The following is a 19,707-nucleotide window of genomic DNA, read 5'->3' as shown; positions in this document are numbered from 1 at the left end:
AGCTGAGGTATGCTGGACTTGCGGCCGAAATGCAACAGCAAGGCTGGAGAGCAGAGGAACGCGCAGTGGAAGTTGGGTGCAGAGGGTTTATAGCCTCCTCAGAGAGTTGAGAGTCCAAGGGAAGGCCCATCGGCAGGCGATCAGAGATCTCTCCAGGGTGATGGAAAAGGCAAGCCATTGGCTGTGGATAAAGAGGAAAGACACCAATTGGGCATTCAGGACAATTGATGGCACATAGGGGGGAACCAGGGACGCTGGGATTCACTGCTGAACCCTCTCGAGAGTGTCGTGGGCGTACCAGCGAAACACTTGATGACGGAAGGAAGCCCACTTGATAACCCGTAGGGTGCCATCACTTTGAACATCCCACATAGCCTCATCAGAGCCGAAATATGCATGAATAGAGGGATATTAACATCTATTCCTACATAATACATCAGCCATGGTGATCAGGGAGACAGGCAAGCGAGTACTTGGTGTGTCTTCTGGTAGGAAAACGGAGAAGGAGACTTGGTGGTGGAACCCCAAAATACAGGAACTCATACAAAGAAAGAGGTTAGCAAAGAAGTGGGACATTGAGAAAACTGAGCAGAGGAGAAAGGAATACATTGAGATGCGAAATAGAGCAAAGGTAGAGGTGGCGAAGACTACACAAGAGGCATATGACGACACGTACACCATATTGGTCACGAAAGAAGGCGAAAAGGATCTCTTCAGGTTGGCCGGACAGATGGATAGGGCTTGGAAGGATGTGCCGCAGGTAAGGGTGATTCAGGATGGAGATGGAAAAGTGTTGACTGGTGCCAGTAGCATGCTAAATCAATGGTAAGAATAATTTGAGAAGTCGATGAATGATGAAAATGAGAGACAAGGACGAGTAGAAGAGGCAAGCGTGGTGGACCAGGATTTGGCAATAATTAGTCAGGGGGTAGTTGGGCACAAAAGAGGTCGAAAAAATGGAAAGGCAATTGGTCCTGATGACAAACATGAGGAGGTATGGAAGCAATTTGGAGAGGTGGCAGTGGAGTTTCTGACCAACTTATTCAACTGAATACCAGTAGGCGAGGAGATACCTGAAGAACGGAGGTAAAGTGTACTAGTTCCCATCTTTAAGAACAAAGGTGCTTTGCAGAGCAAATGCTGAGGTGGCCGACTGGAGCTGTGGCCGTAAGGTGGTCGGTGCCTGTTGTGGCGGCAACCTACGAACACGGTGGACACCAACAATGAGGGATGCTGTCAAGCTGAAGAAGGGCATTTCTGGCCTGTGGGACTCCCGAGGCAGCTGATAGGTATCGGCTGGCCAAGTGGAATGCAGCTTTGGTAAAAAGTAAGTAAGTAAGTTTCTTTCGGCTTGTCCCTTTCGGGGTCGCCACAGCGTGTCATCTCAGATGAACGCACATATGTTTGGCACAATTTTTACGCCGGATGCCCTTCCTGACGCAACCCTTCTCAGGGAGTGGAGGCCCCAGTGGGATACGAACCCACAACCCCTGGTTTATCAAACCAGTGCTCTAACCACTGAGCTACAGGGCCTCCTAGGAATGCAGCTTTGGTGGTCGAGGCAATTGGTCCTGATGACAAACATGAGGAGGTATGGAAGCAATTTGGAGAGGTGGCAGTGGAGTTTCTGACCAACTTATTCAACTGAATACCAGTAGGCGAGGAGATACCTGAAGAACGGAGGTAAAGTGTACTAGTTCCCATCTTTAAGAACAAAGGTGCTTTGCAGAGCAAATGCTGAAGTGGCCGACTGGAGCTGTGGCCGTAAGGTGGTCGGTGCCTGTTGTGGCGGCAACCTACGAACACGGTGGACACCAACAGTGAGGGATGCTGTCAAGCTGAACAAGGGCATTTCTGGCCTGTGGGACTCCCGAGGCAGCTGATAGGTATCGGCTGGCCAAGTGGAATGCAGCTTTGGTGGTCGCTGAGGCAAAAACCCGGGCGTGGAAGGAGTTCGGTGAGGCCATGGAGAACGACTTCAGGACGGATTCGAGGAAATTCTGGTCCACCGTCCGGCGTCCCAGTAGGGGGAAGTAATGCAGCGCCAACACTGTGTATAGTGGGGACAGGGTGGTGCTGACCTCAACTTGGGATGTTGTGAGTTGGTGGGGAGAATACTACGAAGACCTCAATTCGACCAACACGCCTTCCCACGAGGAAGCTGAGTGTGGGTGCTCTGAGGCGGGCTCTTCGATCTCTGGTTGACACACCTCTGCAACGTCCTGTGGACATCTGAGACAGTGCCTCTGGATTGGCAGACTGGGGTGGTCGTCCCCCTTTTCAAAAAGGGTGACCAGAGGGTGTGTTCCAACTATAGAGGGAACATACTCCTCAGCCTCCCTGGTAAGGTCTACTCAGGGGTACTGGAGAGGATGGTCTGTCGGGGAGTTGAGTTTCGGATTCAGAAGGAGCATTGTGGTTTTCCTCCTGGCCGTGGAACAGTGGACCAGCTCTACACACTCGGGAAGATCCTCGAGGGTGCATGGGAGTTCACCCAAGCAGTTTACATGTGTTTTGTGGACCTGGAGAAGTCCCTCGGGGAGTCCTGTGAGGGGTTCTTCAGGAGTATGTGGTACGGGACCCCCTGATACGAGCTGTTCGGTCCCTGTATGACCACTGTCGGAGTTTAGTCTGCATTGCCAGCAATAAGTCTGACTCGTGTCCGGTAAGAGTTGGACTCCGCCAAGGCAGCCCTTTGTCACCGATTTTGTTTTATGGATAGAGTTTCTAGGTGCAGCCGAGGCATAGAGGGTGTCGGGTTTGGTGGCCTCAGCATCACATCTCTGCTCTTTGCAGATGATGTGGTTCTGTTGGCTTGATCAAGGCATAATCTCCAGCTCTCACTGGAGTGATTTGTAGCAGAGTGTGCAGTGGCTGGGATGAAAATCACCACCTCTAAATCCGAGACTATGGTCCTCAGTCGGAAAAGGGTCGCGTCCCCTCTCCAGGTCAGGGATGAAATCCTTCCCCAAGTGAAGAAGTTCAAGTATCTTAGGGTCTTGTTCACGAGTGAGGGAAGCATGGAGCGGGAGATCGACAGACGGATCGGTGAAGCATCTGCAGTGATGCAGACTTTGTATCGGTCCGTTGTGGTAAAGAGGGTGCTAAGTCAAAAGGTGATGCTCTCAGTTTACCAGTCAATCTACGTTCCTACCCTCACCTATGGGCACGAGCTGTGGGTCGTGCCCAAAAGAACAAGATCGCGGACACAAACGGCTGAAATGAGTTTCCTTCGCAGGGTGTCCGGGATCTCCCTTAGAAATAGGGTGGGAAAGCGTGGTTATCTGGGAAAGGCTCAGTGTTGAACCACTACACTTCCACAATGAGAGGAGCCAGATCAGTTGGCTGGGGCATCTGATTCGGATGCCTCCTGGACGCCTTCCTGGTGAGGTGTTCCAGGCATGTCCTACCGGAAAGAGGCCCCGAGGGCGATCCAGGACACGCTGGAGAGACTGTGTCTTTCGGCTTGCTTGGGAATGCCTCAGGATCCCTCCGGAAGAGCTGGAAGAAGTGGCTGGGGAAACGGAAGTTTGGGTATCCCTGCTGAACCTACTTCCCCCGCGACTTGACCCGGAAAAGCGGTAGATAATTGATGGATGATTTTCAGAGCTGTGGGAACTCCAGAGGAATAAAGTTGATGAACAACACAATCAATTTATGGGAAAGAGTAGTTGAGGCAAGAGTCAGGACAGAAGTAGGTATCTGCGAGTAACAGTATGTTTTCATGCCTAGAAAGAGTACCACAAAAACATTATTTGTCTGGAGGATATTCTTGGGAAAGTACAGAAAAGCTCTGAAGGAGCTACATTGTGCCTTTGTGGATCAAGAGAAAGCCCATGACAAGGTACCAAAGAAAGGAACTGCGCTTAGTCTGGGGTGGTGGAGAAATATGTCCGAATAGTACAGGACATGTATGAGGGCAGCGGAACAGTGGTAATGGGTGGTGTAGGTGTGAGAGAAGAATTTGAGGTGGAGCTGGGACTGCATCAGGGATCATCTCTGAGCCCACTTCTTGTTTGCTGTGGTAATGGTCTGACAGATGAGGTTAGACTGGAATCCCCTTGGACCATAATGTTCGCAGATGACATTGTAATCTCCAGTGAAAACAGGGATAAGGCACTGGAAAAGAGAGGAATGAAGATTCACCAAAGTCAAACAGAATATATCTGCCTGAGTGAGAGGGGTGGAGGGGGAAGAGTGAGGCTCCAGAGAGAAGAGATAGCAAGAGTGGATGACTTCAAATACTTGGGGTCAACAATCAAGAGCAATGGTGAGTGTCCAAGCAGGATGGAAAAGCTGGCGGAAGGTGTCTGGTGTACTGTGTGGCAAAAGAGTCTCTGCTAGGATGAAGGGCAAAGTTCAGAAACCAGTGGTGAGACCAGCCATGATGTCCGGATTTGAGATCGTGGCACTAAAGAGACAACAGGAAGCATACCTGGAGATGGCAGAAATGAAGATGTTAAGGTTCTCTCTCGGCATGCGCAGGTTGGATAGGATTAGAAATGAGCTCATTAGAGGGACAGCAGAAGTTAGATGTCTTGGAGACGAGGTTCGAGAGAGCAGACTTTGATGGTTTGGATATGTCCAGAGGCGTGAGAGAGAGTATATTGGCAGAAGGGTCCTGAGGATGGAGCTGCCAGGCAAGAGTGAGAGGAAGACCAAAGAAAAGCTTGATGGAAGTTGTGAGGGAAGACACGAGGGCAGTTGGTGTTAGAGAGGAAGATGCAGCAGATAAGCTTACATGGAAAAAGATGACGTGCTGTGGCGTCCCCTAACGGGACAAGCCAATAGGAAAAGAAGAAGAGGGATAAAACATGTATCACGATTGATCATGACCTAAATTATGATTACTGACATGTTTATAAAATGTAAATGAAGAAAATCACATTTTCAATACAAAAAAATGTATGAACAACAATAAACACTCTGTGCCTTGAATAAGTATTTAGATCCCTTCAATTTTTTTTCATATTTTGGCACCTTACAACTACAATTTTTTTAGGGATATTATGTTCTCAATCAATGCAAAGTAGCACATGCAGACTGTCCAGAAAGTATGCAACCCCTTTAAAATTTTCATTTTTCTATATTGCAGCCATTTGCTGAAACCATAAATCCCCCCATGGCCCGTTAATGTGTATACAGCACCGCAGATTGACTTTTTTTTTTTTACAGATTAAAAAAAATAATAAAAATCTCACACCCAGTAAGTACTCAGACCCTTTGCTCAGTATACAGTAGAAACACTCTTTTGAGCTAATACAGCAGTGGTTCCCAAAGTCAACCTGTGCCCTCAACCTCAACTTTCGCCAATAATGTAGTGCTGGACACAGCTATGCCATTCTGGTACAAAGAAATACACTTCAAAACAATACGTGCAGTGCAAATCACAATAAAAGTCAAGTCCACTCCCGCCTCTTGTCACGCGTCTTCTCTCTCCTTTCTCTCTCTCTCTCTCTCTCTCCGCTAAGCTTCCGGCACTGTAGGGCTGGTGCGTGGCGCTGCCTGAATCACTTATCTGGGCTGGACTCAAAATAGGATAGATGGGATGTGAGACATTGCGAGACAGAAGAAATAACATTTTTTTTTTAAATATTTTATTATTATTGTGTCTCAGAAATCATATCGTGGACCCCCTGGAAAGACGTTTTTCACCCCCTGGGGGTCAGTGGACCCCACTTTGGGAACCAGTGTAATACGGCCATAAGTCTTTTTGGGAATGATGTAACGAGTTTTTCACACCTGGATTTGAGAATCCTCTGGCATTCCTCCAAGCCATTTTCAGGTCTCTCCAGAGATGTATAGTGGTACATGTACTTGTGAAATTATTTCGTTCCTGAAGTCGTTTCGTAACTTGAATCTTTAGTAAGTGGAAATTAACTTTAAATGTATGACGTTGCATATTCCAAAATAGGCTTGTTTTGTCACAAATGAAAACCTGCTGTGGAATGTAAGCCTTCTTCCAATGCCAATTGTTTGAATTTCCGAACAAATTTGTTCGCCACCTTCCACTTTGCACTCGATGCCTTGCCATACCAAACAACGGAGTGAATTCCAGTACTCCTCTTGAAGTATCCACGTGATCCCCTCGACTCCAGGTGTGGCTCCTGTTCTGAAGTTCCCTCGCTGCCAACCTTCTACCACTATCTTACAGTCAGTAACCTCCTTCACATTACATCGTCTGCACAAAATATAATCCACCTGAGTGCTTCTACTTCCACTCTTATAGGTCACTATATGTTCCTGCCTCTTCTGGGAAAAAAAAATGTTCACTCCTGCCATTTCCATCCTTTTTGCAAAGTCCACCAGCATCTGTACCTCAAAGTTCCTTTCCTGGATGCTGTACTTGCCCATCACTTCTTCGTCGCCCCTGTTTCCTTCACCAACATGTGCATTACAATCTGCACCAATCAAAATCCTCTCTGTCTGGGATGCTCAAAACTACTTCATCTAGTTCCTTCCAGAATTTCTCTTTCAACTCTCTTCTCTTTCAACTCTCAGTCACAACCTACCTGTGGGGCATAACCGCTCATCACATTATACATGAGCACCCTCAATTTCAAATTTCAGCCTCATTACTCGATCTGATACTCTTTTCACCTCCAAGACTTTCTGAGCTAGCTCTTCCTTTAAAATAGGGGTCAGGAACCTTTTCGACAGAGAGCCATAAATGCCAAATATTTTAAAACGTAATTTCAAAAGAGCCATGCAATATTTAAAAAAAACTAAATACATGTGTATTTGTGCATTTATGTAGACCTAACGATTTTAGAGTACAAAAAAAGTCTGAATTCTTTTAAATAACATTATGATGTTACTAACCAATCATGACAAAAGCACTTCTTACCGTTAATGCGACTTCAGGTGCTTCCTGGTTTTGCTAATGGCTTGGTAGTCTGTTTTATACATTGTCAGATTAAGCTTCACGCAGGTGTTGAGATTTCCATCTGTTAAGCGTGAACGTAATTCAATTAGATTTTCCATCAGTTCTAGCTGACAAAGACATGTCTTTTATGTTTGATTATCTTATCTTTATGCGAAGTTGGCAAAATGTTGATTGGCAACGTTGAGTATGAATGCTTTGGCATACTCCCCATCTGTGAAATTTAAACACATTGCAGAACCCTCCATCTCCACAAAGGCTGTCCAGTCTTGATGAAAACTTCGGGACTACTCATATTTTTTTCTTTGAGCGACCTTTGTCAAAAGCGTTTCCATAATTAGTTGTTCTGACACGATAAACGTTAGACCCTTGTGCAACTCTGGACATCGACTACCACGAAAAAACTTGGCCAACCCACTAGGCCAAACTGTACGTTATTTGCGTTGCCTCCCACACCGAACGATGGAAACCCCACTAGGACAAACCTTCTCTGTACGACAGAAATCACATGTACAGTATGTCATTATGAGGGCTCCGCGAGCCATATGGAACCACCAAAAGAGCCAGGTATGGCTCGCGAGCCATAGGTTCCCGAGCTCAGCTTTAAAATAACCCCTACTCTATTTCGCTTCCCACCTACTCCATGGTAAAATAATTTAAACCCTGCTCCCAAACTTTGAGCTTTACTACCTTTTCACCTGCTTTTTTGGATGTACAATAAACAAATAAATAAATAAACTTCTCCTAATCATCATGTCAACCAACTCCTGAGCTTTTCCTGTCATAGTCCCAACATTCAAAGTCCCTACACTTGGTTGCAGCATCTGTGCATTCCTCTTCTTCTCCCAACGAATCCACTTTCCTCCTCTTCTTTGTCTTCGAAAGTAGATGAATTTCTACCTATGCCCTCCAGGTTAAAGGTGTCAGGGGTAGGCATTGTTAACCCGGGCCACGACCGATCCGGTATGATATTCTCTAGATGAATGCTCACATTTGGTTGGCACAGTTTTATGCCAAATCCCTTTCCTGACACATTTTCCCGGGCTTGGTACCGGCCTACAGATTGCACTGGCTTGTACCCCTATAGGGCTGCATTGATCACCAAAAGTATTTGATATTGTTAAATACCACTCTAATGAGAGAATTTCTTAAAGAATTTTCGTCTTTTCTTGGAGGTGAAAAGTTTGCATACATAAATTTCCTTTGTATCGAGTAACAATTTCTTTGAGCTGCATGACTTGGGTCAACACCTTCCATAAGCTTTTGACAGTACCCTGCTGGAATCCTGGCCCATTCCTCCTTTGTTCTGGGGTTGATTACCACATCTTGGACAAAATCCCATTCCTCTCTGGGACCCAGATCCAGTCTCATTCCTGAACGGTGTCATGTTTAGACATTCCCATGTTTATACTTGTGTATAATTGTTTGAACCAATATACTTTCAAGTATCTAAATCGCACCCAAGGATGAGCCAGACTTGTGTGCCAAGATTCTCTGATTTCCTGGCCTGATTTATTTTGATTTTTTTCATGATTTCAAAGAAGGAAGCAGATAGTTTGTGGTGTGGCCTGAAATACATTCTCGTGTTGTCAGTTAACCTATCAGAAGTTTCCAAATCCATGACTTTATCATCTGGGCTTCCCCATGCTCTTTAAAGACAGTACATTTTGTTTATGTAGATTTTTGATGGCAAAGAAAATAAATTCTCTCAGAAATTAACTCATTATTGTGGTGTTTAACAAAATTATTTTGGCGATCCTGACTACCTGAAACAGGTGAGGTTTAGTCTAATTTGACTTCAGACAGTGAGACAAAATGAAATGTGCATTTTGGCACAGGTAGGGAAACTTCTGGTTTCAACTGTAAACTTTCTTTCAGCTTGTCCCATTAAGGTAGTGGACTTAATTGCTTCAAAATTATATTGGGAACAAAATTTTTTTCCTCATTGCGACAGAGAACTAATGGTATTCTATTAGATGCCAGTCAGTACCTACACTAATTAACGTATCTACTTTTTGTGATGTTTTTGTTTGCTGGTGTGCCGTGAGATTTTTACCTGTGAAATACGTGCCTTTTCTAACTAAAGGTTGGAAATCACTGCTCTGGTCAGATTGTGTATTTTAATCAGTCAAGTCAAATAATTGGTTCTAACTTACTGTAATTAAATTAACTTATTATAATTAATAACTTCATGAACACCAAAAATTGACAGCATGATTCGACTTCATGGCAGCATGTTTTTTCACACAACTGCGAGCACAAGGTTGCTCGGCTACATAACAGCCGTATATTAAAAGTATGTTAAGCAAGCCTTGAATTAAAATCCTCTCCCAAGCACCGGTAACCACCAACACACGTTTTTCCTCATTTTGTCCTCATAATACACTTACCAGAACCACTCGTTGTCATCGCCACAGTAACGAGTGTACCCAGTGGCATTCAAGTTAAGATAAACACCAATGATCGTAAAAAAATGGAATACAGTGGTATCAGAATAAAAGATTTTATTGCCGTGGTCTAACATTGTGCAACCGTGAAAGAGAAGATTTGTCTTGTAGTCTGATCCGGGCAATACATGTTGTCTGTCTCAGACGTCCTGTCTGTCCCATGGCCCTGACATGTTTTTTCAATTACTGTATTGGCTGTCAGATATTTACAGTATTACATCAAAAGACAGGGGAAAAAAACATTACTACAGCAACAAAATAGGTTTTGGGCTCAGATATACTGTGTGCAACTTGGACTAAATGTCTTTTGTGAAGCCGATCAATGGCGTCATTCATCAGATCGGCTAATTATAACCTCTTACTGTAGCTATTCGTCAGAGTAAGAATATTAAAAGGTATTTCCTCACTATTGACAGACAAAATCAATCCAAATGATGATAAAATTCTTTTCTTATTAACAGGAACCCAAGCATTCTCTCAAAGCAGTCTTCATCCTTAAGATATTTTCACAAATATCAGACTCTATTAACTGTACAAAAGCAACAATACTCCCAAGCAAACTCATGAACTCCTGCAGATCAAATCCCAGATTACCCTATTCCTGTAGGAACTATCAAATATTTAGGTATCAATATTTCAGCAAATCTCTCAGAGTTAGTCAATCTAAATAAAGTACCACTTCTGGGAAAAAATCTTCACTGACATAAAATGCTGGTATAACTTGCCTTTATCATTACTGGGAATAATAGCTACAATATAAATTAAAATTTTCCTTGAAATAAACTATTCCCAATGATTCCATTAAAGACCACAATTAAATGGTTTCAAACCTTAGACTCAGCTGTATTCATCCATCCATCCATTTTCTTAACCGCTTATCCTCACAAGGGCTGTGGGGAGTGCTGGAGCCTATCCCAGCTATCAATGGGCAAGAGGCAGAATACACACCGAACTGGTTGCTAGCCAATTGAGACAAACAGCCGCACTTTACGATCACACCTTGGGGCAATTTAGAGTGTCCAATTAATGTTGCATGTTATTGGGATGTGAGACAGACGCCTATCAAATTTTCCATCTTGCTTCAAAAGTCGGATTGGAAAATGAACGTGTGTGGATTCTGGCACGGGTTACGGTCGGAATTTGGGAACATGGAATTCCGCCACTAAACGGAAAAATCACGTCTGGACCGCCATGCCTGTTTTACGGGGTAGGGCTAATAGTGCCAGTCGGGGACCTAATCTTAACCCTAACCTTTACACTTCGCTACATGGCAACGCTTTTCAGGGTGTGCCCCCTGAGCTGGATGGCTGCTTGGCATGGGGGCTCCCCTCTCATGGCCTGTGGCTTCTCCCTGGGTTCCTGCCCTCATCATTCTCTTCTTGGGTGCCCCTATTTGCCACCCACACCCTTTCCAACAAATAAGGAACTTCCTCCCATCCTAGGGCTGGGCTAGGACTGGCCGCATCTGGGGCTCTGTGAGCTGTGGAGAGCTTCCTGTTCTCCTGGGGGGGTGGGGAGGACCCAGGAGGGGGAGCGTGTCCCAGGTTCCATCCTCGATTGATTGGGTGAGATCCTTTACCTCCGCGTTGTGGACATAGCAATTATAGGACATTTCTGTCAGTCTTTTTACATGCAAAATTTTGTGCACTTGATGGCATGTGTCCAGAGGCACACACCCCTGGGCTTCTTTCCCTGGATGTGGGATGACTCACTTTTTGCAACAAACAACAAGTATACAAGAAGAGCTGATGTATGAATACACTTATCCCCTCGTTCTATAGAATTCTATAATTCATTTAGTCCTACCACGCTTTGTCTTTTGTCTTTTTTTTTGTCTCTCTCCCCTGTCTAGAAATTCTGTTCTGTTCGACTGATTGACTATGATTCTCAACAAAGCTTCAATGAAACTCTATAGAAATCACAGAAGAAGCTAAAAAAAAAAAAAAAAAAAAAAAAAATCCACTGTGACACAGTAAAACTGTTCGGCCATAAAGGGGATGCAGATTCTTCATTCGGGTTGATATAACAGCCGAACAGGACACACACAAAAAAGGATTGGCGAATAATTACATTTAAGCTAATCATCATCATAAAATGCTAAATGCAGCCCTATGGGGGCACAAACCAGTGCAATCTGCAGGCCAATCCCAAGCCCGGATAAATGCAGGGGGTTGCGTCAGGAAGGGCATCCGGCGTAAAAACTGAGCCAAACAAATATGAGCGTTCATCAAAAGAATTCCATACCGGATCGGTCGTGGCCCGGGTTAACAACGCCCGCCCACGGTACTGCTAACCTGCAGGGTGTCGGTGGAAATTCAGCTACTGTGGGTCGAAGACAAAGAAGAGAAGGAAACCGGATTCATCGTCAGAAGAAAAAAAGAGGAATGCACAGAGCCTACAACTGAGTGTAGGGACTTTGATATGTTGGGACTATGAAAGGAAAAGGTCAGGAGTTGTTTGACATGATGATTAGGAGAAAGGTTGATTTAGCGAAGAAGAAGTGGGATACTGAGAGGACTGAGGAGAGGCGAAAGGAGTACATCGAGATGCGACGTAGGGCAAAGGTAGAGGTGGCAAAGGCTAAACAAGAGGCATATGAAGACATGTACACCAGGTTGGACATGAAAGAAGGAGAAAAGGATCTCTACAGGTTGGCCAGACAGAGGGATAGAGATGGGAAGGATGTGCAGCAGGTCAGGGTGATTAAGGATAGAGATGGAAATGTGTTGACTGGTGCCGGTAGTGTACTAAATAGATGGAAAGAATACTTTGAGAAGTTGATGAATGAAGAAAATGAGAGAGAAGGAAGAGTTGAAGAGGCAAGACTGAAGGACCAGGAAGTGGAAATGATTACTAAGGGGGAAGTCAGAAAGGCACTACAAAGGATGAAAACTGGAAAGGCAGTTGGTCCTGATGACATACCGGTAGAGGTATGGAAGCAATTTGGAGAGATGGCTGTGGAGTTTTTGACCAACTTATTCAACAGAATACTAGCGGGCGAAAAGATGCCTGAAGAATGGAGGAAAAGTGTTCTAGTTCCCATTTTTAAGAACAAAGGGGATGTTCAGAGCTGTGGGAACTATAGAGGAATAAAGTTGATGAGCCACACAATGAAGTTATGGGAAAGAGTAGTGGAGGCTAGACTCAGGACAGAAGTAAGTATCTGCGAGCAACAGTATGGTTTCATGCCTAGAAAGAGTACCACAGATGCATTATTTGCCTTGAGGATGCTCGTGGAAAAGTACAGAGAAGGTCAGCAGGAGCTACATTGTGTCTTTGTGGATCTAGAGAAAGCCTATGACAGAGTACCAAGAGAGGAACTGTGGTACTGCATGCGTAAGTCTGGTGTGGCAGAGAAGTATGTTAAAATAGTACAGGACATGTATGATGGCAGCAGAACAATGGTGAGGTGTGCCTTAGGTGTGACAGAGGAATTTAAGGTGGAGGTGGGACTGCATCAGGGATCAGCTCTGAGCCCCTTCCTGTTTGCAGTGGTAATGGATAGGCTGACAGATGAGGTTAGACTGGAATCCCCTTGGACCATGATGTTCGCAGATGATATTGTCATATGCAGTGAAAGCAGGGAGCACGCAGAGGAACAATTGGAAAGATGGAGACATGCACTGGAAAGGAGAGGAATGAAGATTAGCCGAAGTAAAACAGAATATATGTGCGTGAATGAGAAAAGTGGAGGGGGAAGAGTGAGGCTACAGGGAGAAGAGATAGCGAGGGTCGACGACTTCAAATACTTGGGGTCAACAATACAGAGCAATGGAGAGTGTGGTCAGGAAGTGAAGAAACGGGTCCAACCAGGTTGGAACAGCTGGCGAAAGGTGTCTGGTGTGTTATGTGACAGAAGAGTGTCTGCTAGGATGAAGGGCAAAGTTTACAAAACAGTGGTGAGGCCGGCCATGATGTACGGATTAGAGACAGTGGCACTGAATAAACAACAGGAATCTGAACTGGAGGTGGCAGAAATGAAGATGTTGAGGTTCTCGCTCGGAGTGACCAGGTTGGATAGGATTAGAAATGAGCTCATTAGAGGGACAGCCAAAGCTGGATGTTTTGGAGACAAGATTCGAGAGACCAGACTTCGATGGTTTGGACATGTTCAGAGGCGAGAGAGTGAGTATATTGGTAGAAGGATGCTGAGGATGGAGCTCCCAGGCAAAAGAGCGAGAGGAAGACCAAAGAGAAGGTTTATGGATGTGGTGAGGGAAGACATGAGGGCAGTTGGGGTTAGAGAGGAAGATGCAGGAGATAGGCTAAGATGGCAAAAGATGACACGCTGTGGCGACCCCTAACGGGACAAGCCGAAAGGAAAAGAAGAAGAAGAAGAAGATTAGGAGAAAGGTTGATATATTTTGCATCCAAGAGAGCAGGTGGAACGGTAGTAAGACTAGAAGTTTAGGAGCAGGGTTTAAATTATTCTACCACGGAGTAGATGGGAAGAGAAATGGAGTAGGGGTTATTTTATAGGAAGAGCTGGCTAAGAATGTCTTGGAGGTGAAAAGAGTGTCAGATCGAGTGATGAGACTAAAATTTGAAATTGAGGGTGTTATGTATAATGTGGTTAGCGGCTATGCCCCACAGATAGGATGTGACATTGAGTTAAAAGAGAAATTCTGGAAGGAACTAGATGAAGTAGTTCTGAGCATCCCAGACAGAGAGAGAGTTGTGATTGGTGCAGATTGTAATGGACATATTGGTGAAGGAAACGGGGATGATGAAGAAGTGATGGGTAAGTACAGGATCCAGGAAAGACACTTTGAGGGACAGATGGTGGTTATTATTATTACTATTATTACTTATTTCCAGAAGAGGGAGGAACATATAGTGACCTACAAGAGCGGGGGTAGAAGCACACAGGTGGATTATATTTTGTGCAGACGATGTAATCTGAGGGAGGTTACAAACTGTAAAGTAGTGGTACAGGAGAGTGTAGCTCAACAGCAGAGGACGGTGGTGTGTAGGATGACTCTGGTGGTGGGTAGGAAGATTACGTAGACAAAGGTAGAGCAGAGAATCATGTGGTGGAAGCTGAGAAAGGTAGAATGTTGTGCGACCTTTCGGAAAGAGGTGAGACGGGCTCTCGATGGACACCAAAGCCCCCAGAAGACTGGACTACAACAGCCAAGGTGATCACAGAGACAGGCAGAAGAGTAGTTGGTGTGTCTTCTGGTAGGAAATGGGAGAAGGAGACTTGTTGGTGAAACCCCAAGATACAGGAAGTCATACAGGGAAACAGATTAGCGAAGAGGAAGTGGGACGCAGAGGACTGAGGAGAGGCAAAAGGAGTACATTGAGATGCGACATAGGTCAAAGGTAGAGGTGGCCAAGGCTAAACAAGAGGCATATGACGACATGAACACCAGGATGGACACAAAAGAAGGAGAAAATGATCTCTACAGTTTGGCCAGACAGAGGGATAGAAATGGGAGGGATGTGCAGCAGGTAAGGGTGATTAAGGGAAGAGATGGAAATGTGTTGACTGGTGCCAGTAGTGGGCTAAATAGATGGAAAGAATACTTTGATAAGTTGATGAATGAAGAAAATGCGAGAAGGAAGAGAAGAAGAAGCAAGTGTGAAGGACCAAGAAGTGGCAATAATTAGTAAGGAGGAAGTTAGAAAGGCACTACAAAGGATGAAAAATGAAAAGGCAGTTGGTCCTGATGACATACCGGTGAAGGTATGGAAACAATTTGGAGAGATGCCTTCGGAGTTTTTGACCAACTTATTCAACATTCAACACTAGTAGGCAAAAAGATGCCTGAAGAATGGAGGAAAAGTGTACTATTTCCCATTTTTAAGAACAAAGGTGATGTTCAGAGCTGTGGGAATTGTGGGAAAGAGCTACACTGTCTCTTTGTGGATCTCGAGAAAGTCTATGACAGATACCCCGAGAGGAACTGTGGTACTGCATGCATAAGTCTGGTGTGGCAGAGAAATATGTTAAAATACTACAAGACATGTATGAGGGCAGCAGAACAATGGTGAGGTGTGCCTTAGGTGTGACAGAAGAATTTAAGGTAGAGGTGGGACTGCATCAGGGATCAGCTCTGAGCCCCTTCCTGTTTGCAGTGGTAATGGATAGGTTGACAGATGATGTTAGACTTGAATCCCCTTGAACCGTGATGTTTGCAGATATTGCGATATGCAGTGAAAGCAGGGAGCAGGTGGAGGAACAATTAGAAAGATGGAGACATGAACTGGAAAGGAGAGGAATGAAGATTAGCCTAAGTAAAACAGAATATATGTGCGTGAATGAGAGGGGTGGAGGGGGAAGAGTGAGGCTACAGGGAGAAGAGATACCACGGGTGGACAACTTCAAGTATTTAGGATCAACAATCCAGAGCAATGGTGAGTGTAGTAAGGAAGTGATGAAACGGGTCCAAGCAGGTTGGAACAGCTGGCGGAAGGTGTCTGTTGTATTATGTGATAGAAGACTCTCTGCGAGGATGAAGGGCAAAGTTTATAAAACAGTGGTGAGGCCGGCCATGATGTACGGTTTAGAGACGGTGGCACTGAAGAAACAATAGGAAGCAGAACTCGAGGTAGCAGAAATGAAGATGTTGAGGCCAACCCAGAAAATCGGTGTAAAGTCATTTGTCTATATACATAGTGTAATTACATGGCAAATAGTTGAGGGTGTACCTCGCCTCTCACCCAAAGTCAGCCAGGCCATATCTGGTTCTTTTGATGGCTGCATATGGCTCACAGAGCCCTAATAACAGCATACGCCACATAATTTCTGTCACGAAGGCAACGCAAATGAGGCAGAGACAGTTTGTCCTAGTGGGGCTGCCGTAGTTTGCTGTTGCAGTCGATGTGGGCAGGCGCAGAAGGGTCAAGCGCAGATCAGGTCGGAACAACTAATTGTGGTAACGCTTTGACAGAGTTCTCATGACAAAATTGCAAAGATTAAATGCTCAAATATAAAGCGCCACTTCGACACACACCATTCTGCGTTTGCATCAAAATATCCTGTGGAGGACATTAGGAAGAAAGCACGTCAAGAGCAACTGTTCAAAGTCCAAGTTAGTCAGCAGCAAATCCGTGTTTGGACCTAACAAGGTGAATGGAATTCAGATAGCGTTGCTGGTGCTTTCGCAATTGTGAGTAACGGAAAGCCATTCACAGATGGGAGTGTACCAAAACATTTGTACTTAATGTTGCCAATAAACTTTTTGACAACTTTTCACATCAAGACAAGATTATCAAACGAATAAAAGATGTGCCTTTGTCTGCAAGAACTGTTCACCATCGTACCATCGTGACGGTAAATCAAATTGAATTACGGATTACGATTAACGGATGGAAGTCTCAATGTCTGGATGAAGCTTAATCCAACAACGTGTGTAACAGATGCCAAAGCCATCAGCAAAACCATGCAGCACCAGAAGTTGCATTACTGGTAAGAAGTACTTTGGTCATCATTGGTTAGCAACAGCGTAACAATGTTATTTAAAAGAGATCACAGACTCTAAAACTCTAAAAGTGTTGGTTTTACATAAATGCACAAATAAACCTGTATTTAAATAAATAATGCACACCTCTTTTGAACTATTTGACATTTATGACTCTCTCAGCCTAAAAGGTTCCCGACCCCTGGGTTAAAACATTCCCATAAACCAAGGTAGTGTAAGTGGTGTAGAAATAGATTGTTGGCAAAAACTGACCATTTTGCTACAGTATTGTCAATCAAAACACAACTAATTTTTTTCTGTAAAAGCAAAATTTAGCTGACTTCTAGTTTCAGATCTCACTTGAATATGCAAACATGCCCAAGCATCCTGATGGATCCAACTGAAGGCCATATCAAATTCACTTCTATTATTACAACAATTAATATAACTATTATTATTAGCAATACCAAAACGTGATCTATTTTGGGACCTGTGAATTGGGACTAATTTTCTGTGTCCATATTGTTCACGCACCCATAAGTTGCTCCTGAAGCTTCTTCTTTTCCGGGTTTTCCCCCTCACTGTCACTATCACTCCTGCACAGAACATACAAAAATACACATAAAAATCTAATTCAGAGTTTGACTTTTGAACTTGATAAAACCACATGATTAACCACTTACTTGTCATTGATATGTGACTCTTTCACAGGATTTCTGGTCTGTTTGTCTTTATTCTTCAAGTAATCCTTCAGTTTCTCTGCTCTGTCCAAATACTGCATACACTTTGTTCTAATGCTTTCCTTCGCCTTGTCACTGTGGGCCTCATCTGCATGAGCAACACGTGGGGCAATAATATGAAAATAAGTGTTTGTTCCAGAGGAATGCAAACTTTTGTTCAACTCCGACGGCTCACATTTGATGGCATGAAGAAAATATTCCACAGCATGTTGGTAAAGACGCAATGCCTCCTCATAATTCTTCGCTTTGTCTTCTTCTGTGGCTTTGGTCACTAGATCAATTGCTTTCTGACAGTAATAAAAGTAAATGAGAAATGTAAAAGGAACAGAAATATATATATATATATATATATATATATATATATATATATATATATATATATAAATACACACGCACACGCTACTTCGCGCGCGCGCACACACACGAACTGATCCCAGTTTGCATCCATTTATGTCATATACATCTATAATTCATCTGTATGACATCTAAGTGCTAATTCAAGACAACACATTGTCGCGCAAGCTGTCATCTGCATTACAGCGTTCCGGCTGTTGGCGAGCCGTCACTAGTTTAGCAAAAACCTAAATAACGGTATGCTAGAGTGTCTTAAAAAACAAAATCAGTCTACCTGTAATGTTGAGGTTGTCATTTCATTTCACACTGCCGCTCTCCTTTCAGATTTACAATACTTTCCAATATGAATACGTGACAAAATACACGCTTAGATTAACTGTGAGGTATTTTCAACAGATACATATACATAATCTACAAATCCAATGCAGTTAGCAAGTAAAGATGACAAGATAAATCCACGACCCAGGAAGAAATTAGGAGTCTACATCCGGTTTAAAAAAAAAGACTGGAAAGCGCATAACACATCGACCGGTATGTCGATTGGTTGAAGCCAGTCGGCCGCCATCTTGGTACTCCCCAAAACCCTTGGAGTAAATGGTTTACAGGTCGGATTATGTTTTTCTCAAAGTTTGGCATGTAGAATGTGCGTGAGATTGACGTTTTTTAAGTTCTCGTAACATGAAGGATTTTTAATTTGACTTGGTAAGCCAAAAAAGGCTAAGTGCAAAGCAAAGACATATAACACCGTGACAACCAAGAAATCTTGCATAAAGAGAGCTGCGACTGTCGTCTTTGCCGAGCATGCGCATTAATTTTCCGCCATATTGAAAGACAAATGAACCCCGGAAAGCTTGAGTTCGTGGAGGTGTAATCGGTTTTATACAGTTTCGTCAGTGTTTCTTCGCTTGAAATTTGATCGATATGATCTAGCAAGGCATGGCAGGCCGTCCTGCCAAGTGTAAACATGTTGACACCCAGCCAGCTGTCGAAAGGAATCGTTTCAAGGATAAACTTGCTCTGGTTGATGGAGTTGACCCTTACGAGTTACCCAAACAGGAATGGAAAACAGATGTGACATAATATCCTGCTGTAACTTACCCTGACATTGTGAACTATTTTATCTTCACTCCAAGTGTTTATACCATGGATATCCTGAAAGCTGACAAGAGCATGGATGCATGCAATCAGTTTGTGTGTGGCTGGGTTCGTGATGTGGGAGTTGTTGTTAGAAATGGATACCACCTAGTCAGTGGAAAGGTCAGTGTTAACATTTCATATCATCTATACGTCATTACACTGTGAGTTTTCTCAGTTCAATGAAGACATTCCCACTATCGCGTTTTACCAAATCCAATTATTTAATTCACGCAAATTTAAATGTATGTAATGTTTGTGAGGCCAGGAGTGATGTAATGATCATTTGCAACTTTTAATTTGATGGTTAAGTAACGCCATCCAGGAAAGTATAATTAATTTATTTTTATGTTTTTGTACTACATATATTTTCAAAATCATAATATTTGAAATGGACATTTTTCAATAAAATATAAATTTCTCTAGCCTACATCCTTTTGTGAAATTTTCATTTTCTACAATAATGATAGATGAAAATATTCAGTAATATTAATGAAATGTGGATGATACTTAATACATGTATACATGCATGTATCTTAAAAACTCCAATATTAACTTTACAGGTTCTCCATTCCCAAGCATTGTGAGAAAAGCCCCTTTGGCCTTGCGTGATTGCTGAACAAAGTGGGGAAATTGTTGCTGCACATTGCACAGCAAGGTTGGCCTGGGAGAAGCTTGTTCACATGTTCCAGAACTGTTGTTTTGGGTTGAAGACAACATCAGGATAAGGGACTCAAAAACTG

At 43.7% G+C, this 19,707-nt stretch overlaps 1 protein-coding gene across 7 annotated transcripts in view; it reads right to left on the bottom strand.

The window, feature by feature from the left end:
* The window catches only part of vps4a (vacuolar protein sorting 4 homolog A), a 160,112-nt gene extending 141,803 nt beyond the window's left edge, over positions 1-18,309 (bottom strand). For 3 of the 7 annotated variants that reach the window (XM_061822387.1, XM_061822385.1, XM_061822388.1), the window contains exons 1-4: positions 18,105-18,308; positions 17,652-17,763; positions 17,420-17,564; positions 17,271-17,332 (exon numbers count right to left, since the gene is read on the bottom strand). In XM_061822387.1, coding sequence (XP_061678371.1) covers positions 17,271-17,332; positions 17,420-17,564; positions 17,652-17,763; positions 18,105-18,125 — 340 coding nt within the window. In that variant the 5' untranslated portion in view covers positions 18,126-18,308. Of the gene's footprint in view, positions 1-6,847; positions 6,948-17,270; positions 17,333-17,419; positions 17,565-17,651; positions 17,764-18,104 lie in introns of those variants that run through there. The other 4 variants (XM_061822390.1, XM_061822389.1, XM_061822384.1 and 1 more) reach the window with 3 other exon arrangements.
* Between the last annotated feature and the right edge of the window lie 1,398 nt (positions 18,310-19,707).

The sequence above is a fragment of the Syngnathoides biaculeatus genome, chromosome 6 (genome assembly GCF_019802595.1).
Source record: "Syngnathoides biaculeatus isolate LvHL_M chromosome 6, ASM1980259v1, whole genome shotgun sequence".
Lineage (NCBI taxonomy): Eukaryota > Metazoa > Chordata > Actinopteri > Syngnathiformes > Syngnathidae > Syngnathoides > Syngnathoides biaculeatus.
Note: the sequence above shows the minus strand (reverse complement) of the source record. Positions and strands in the feature narration are given on the sequence as shown.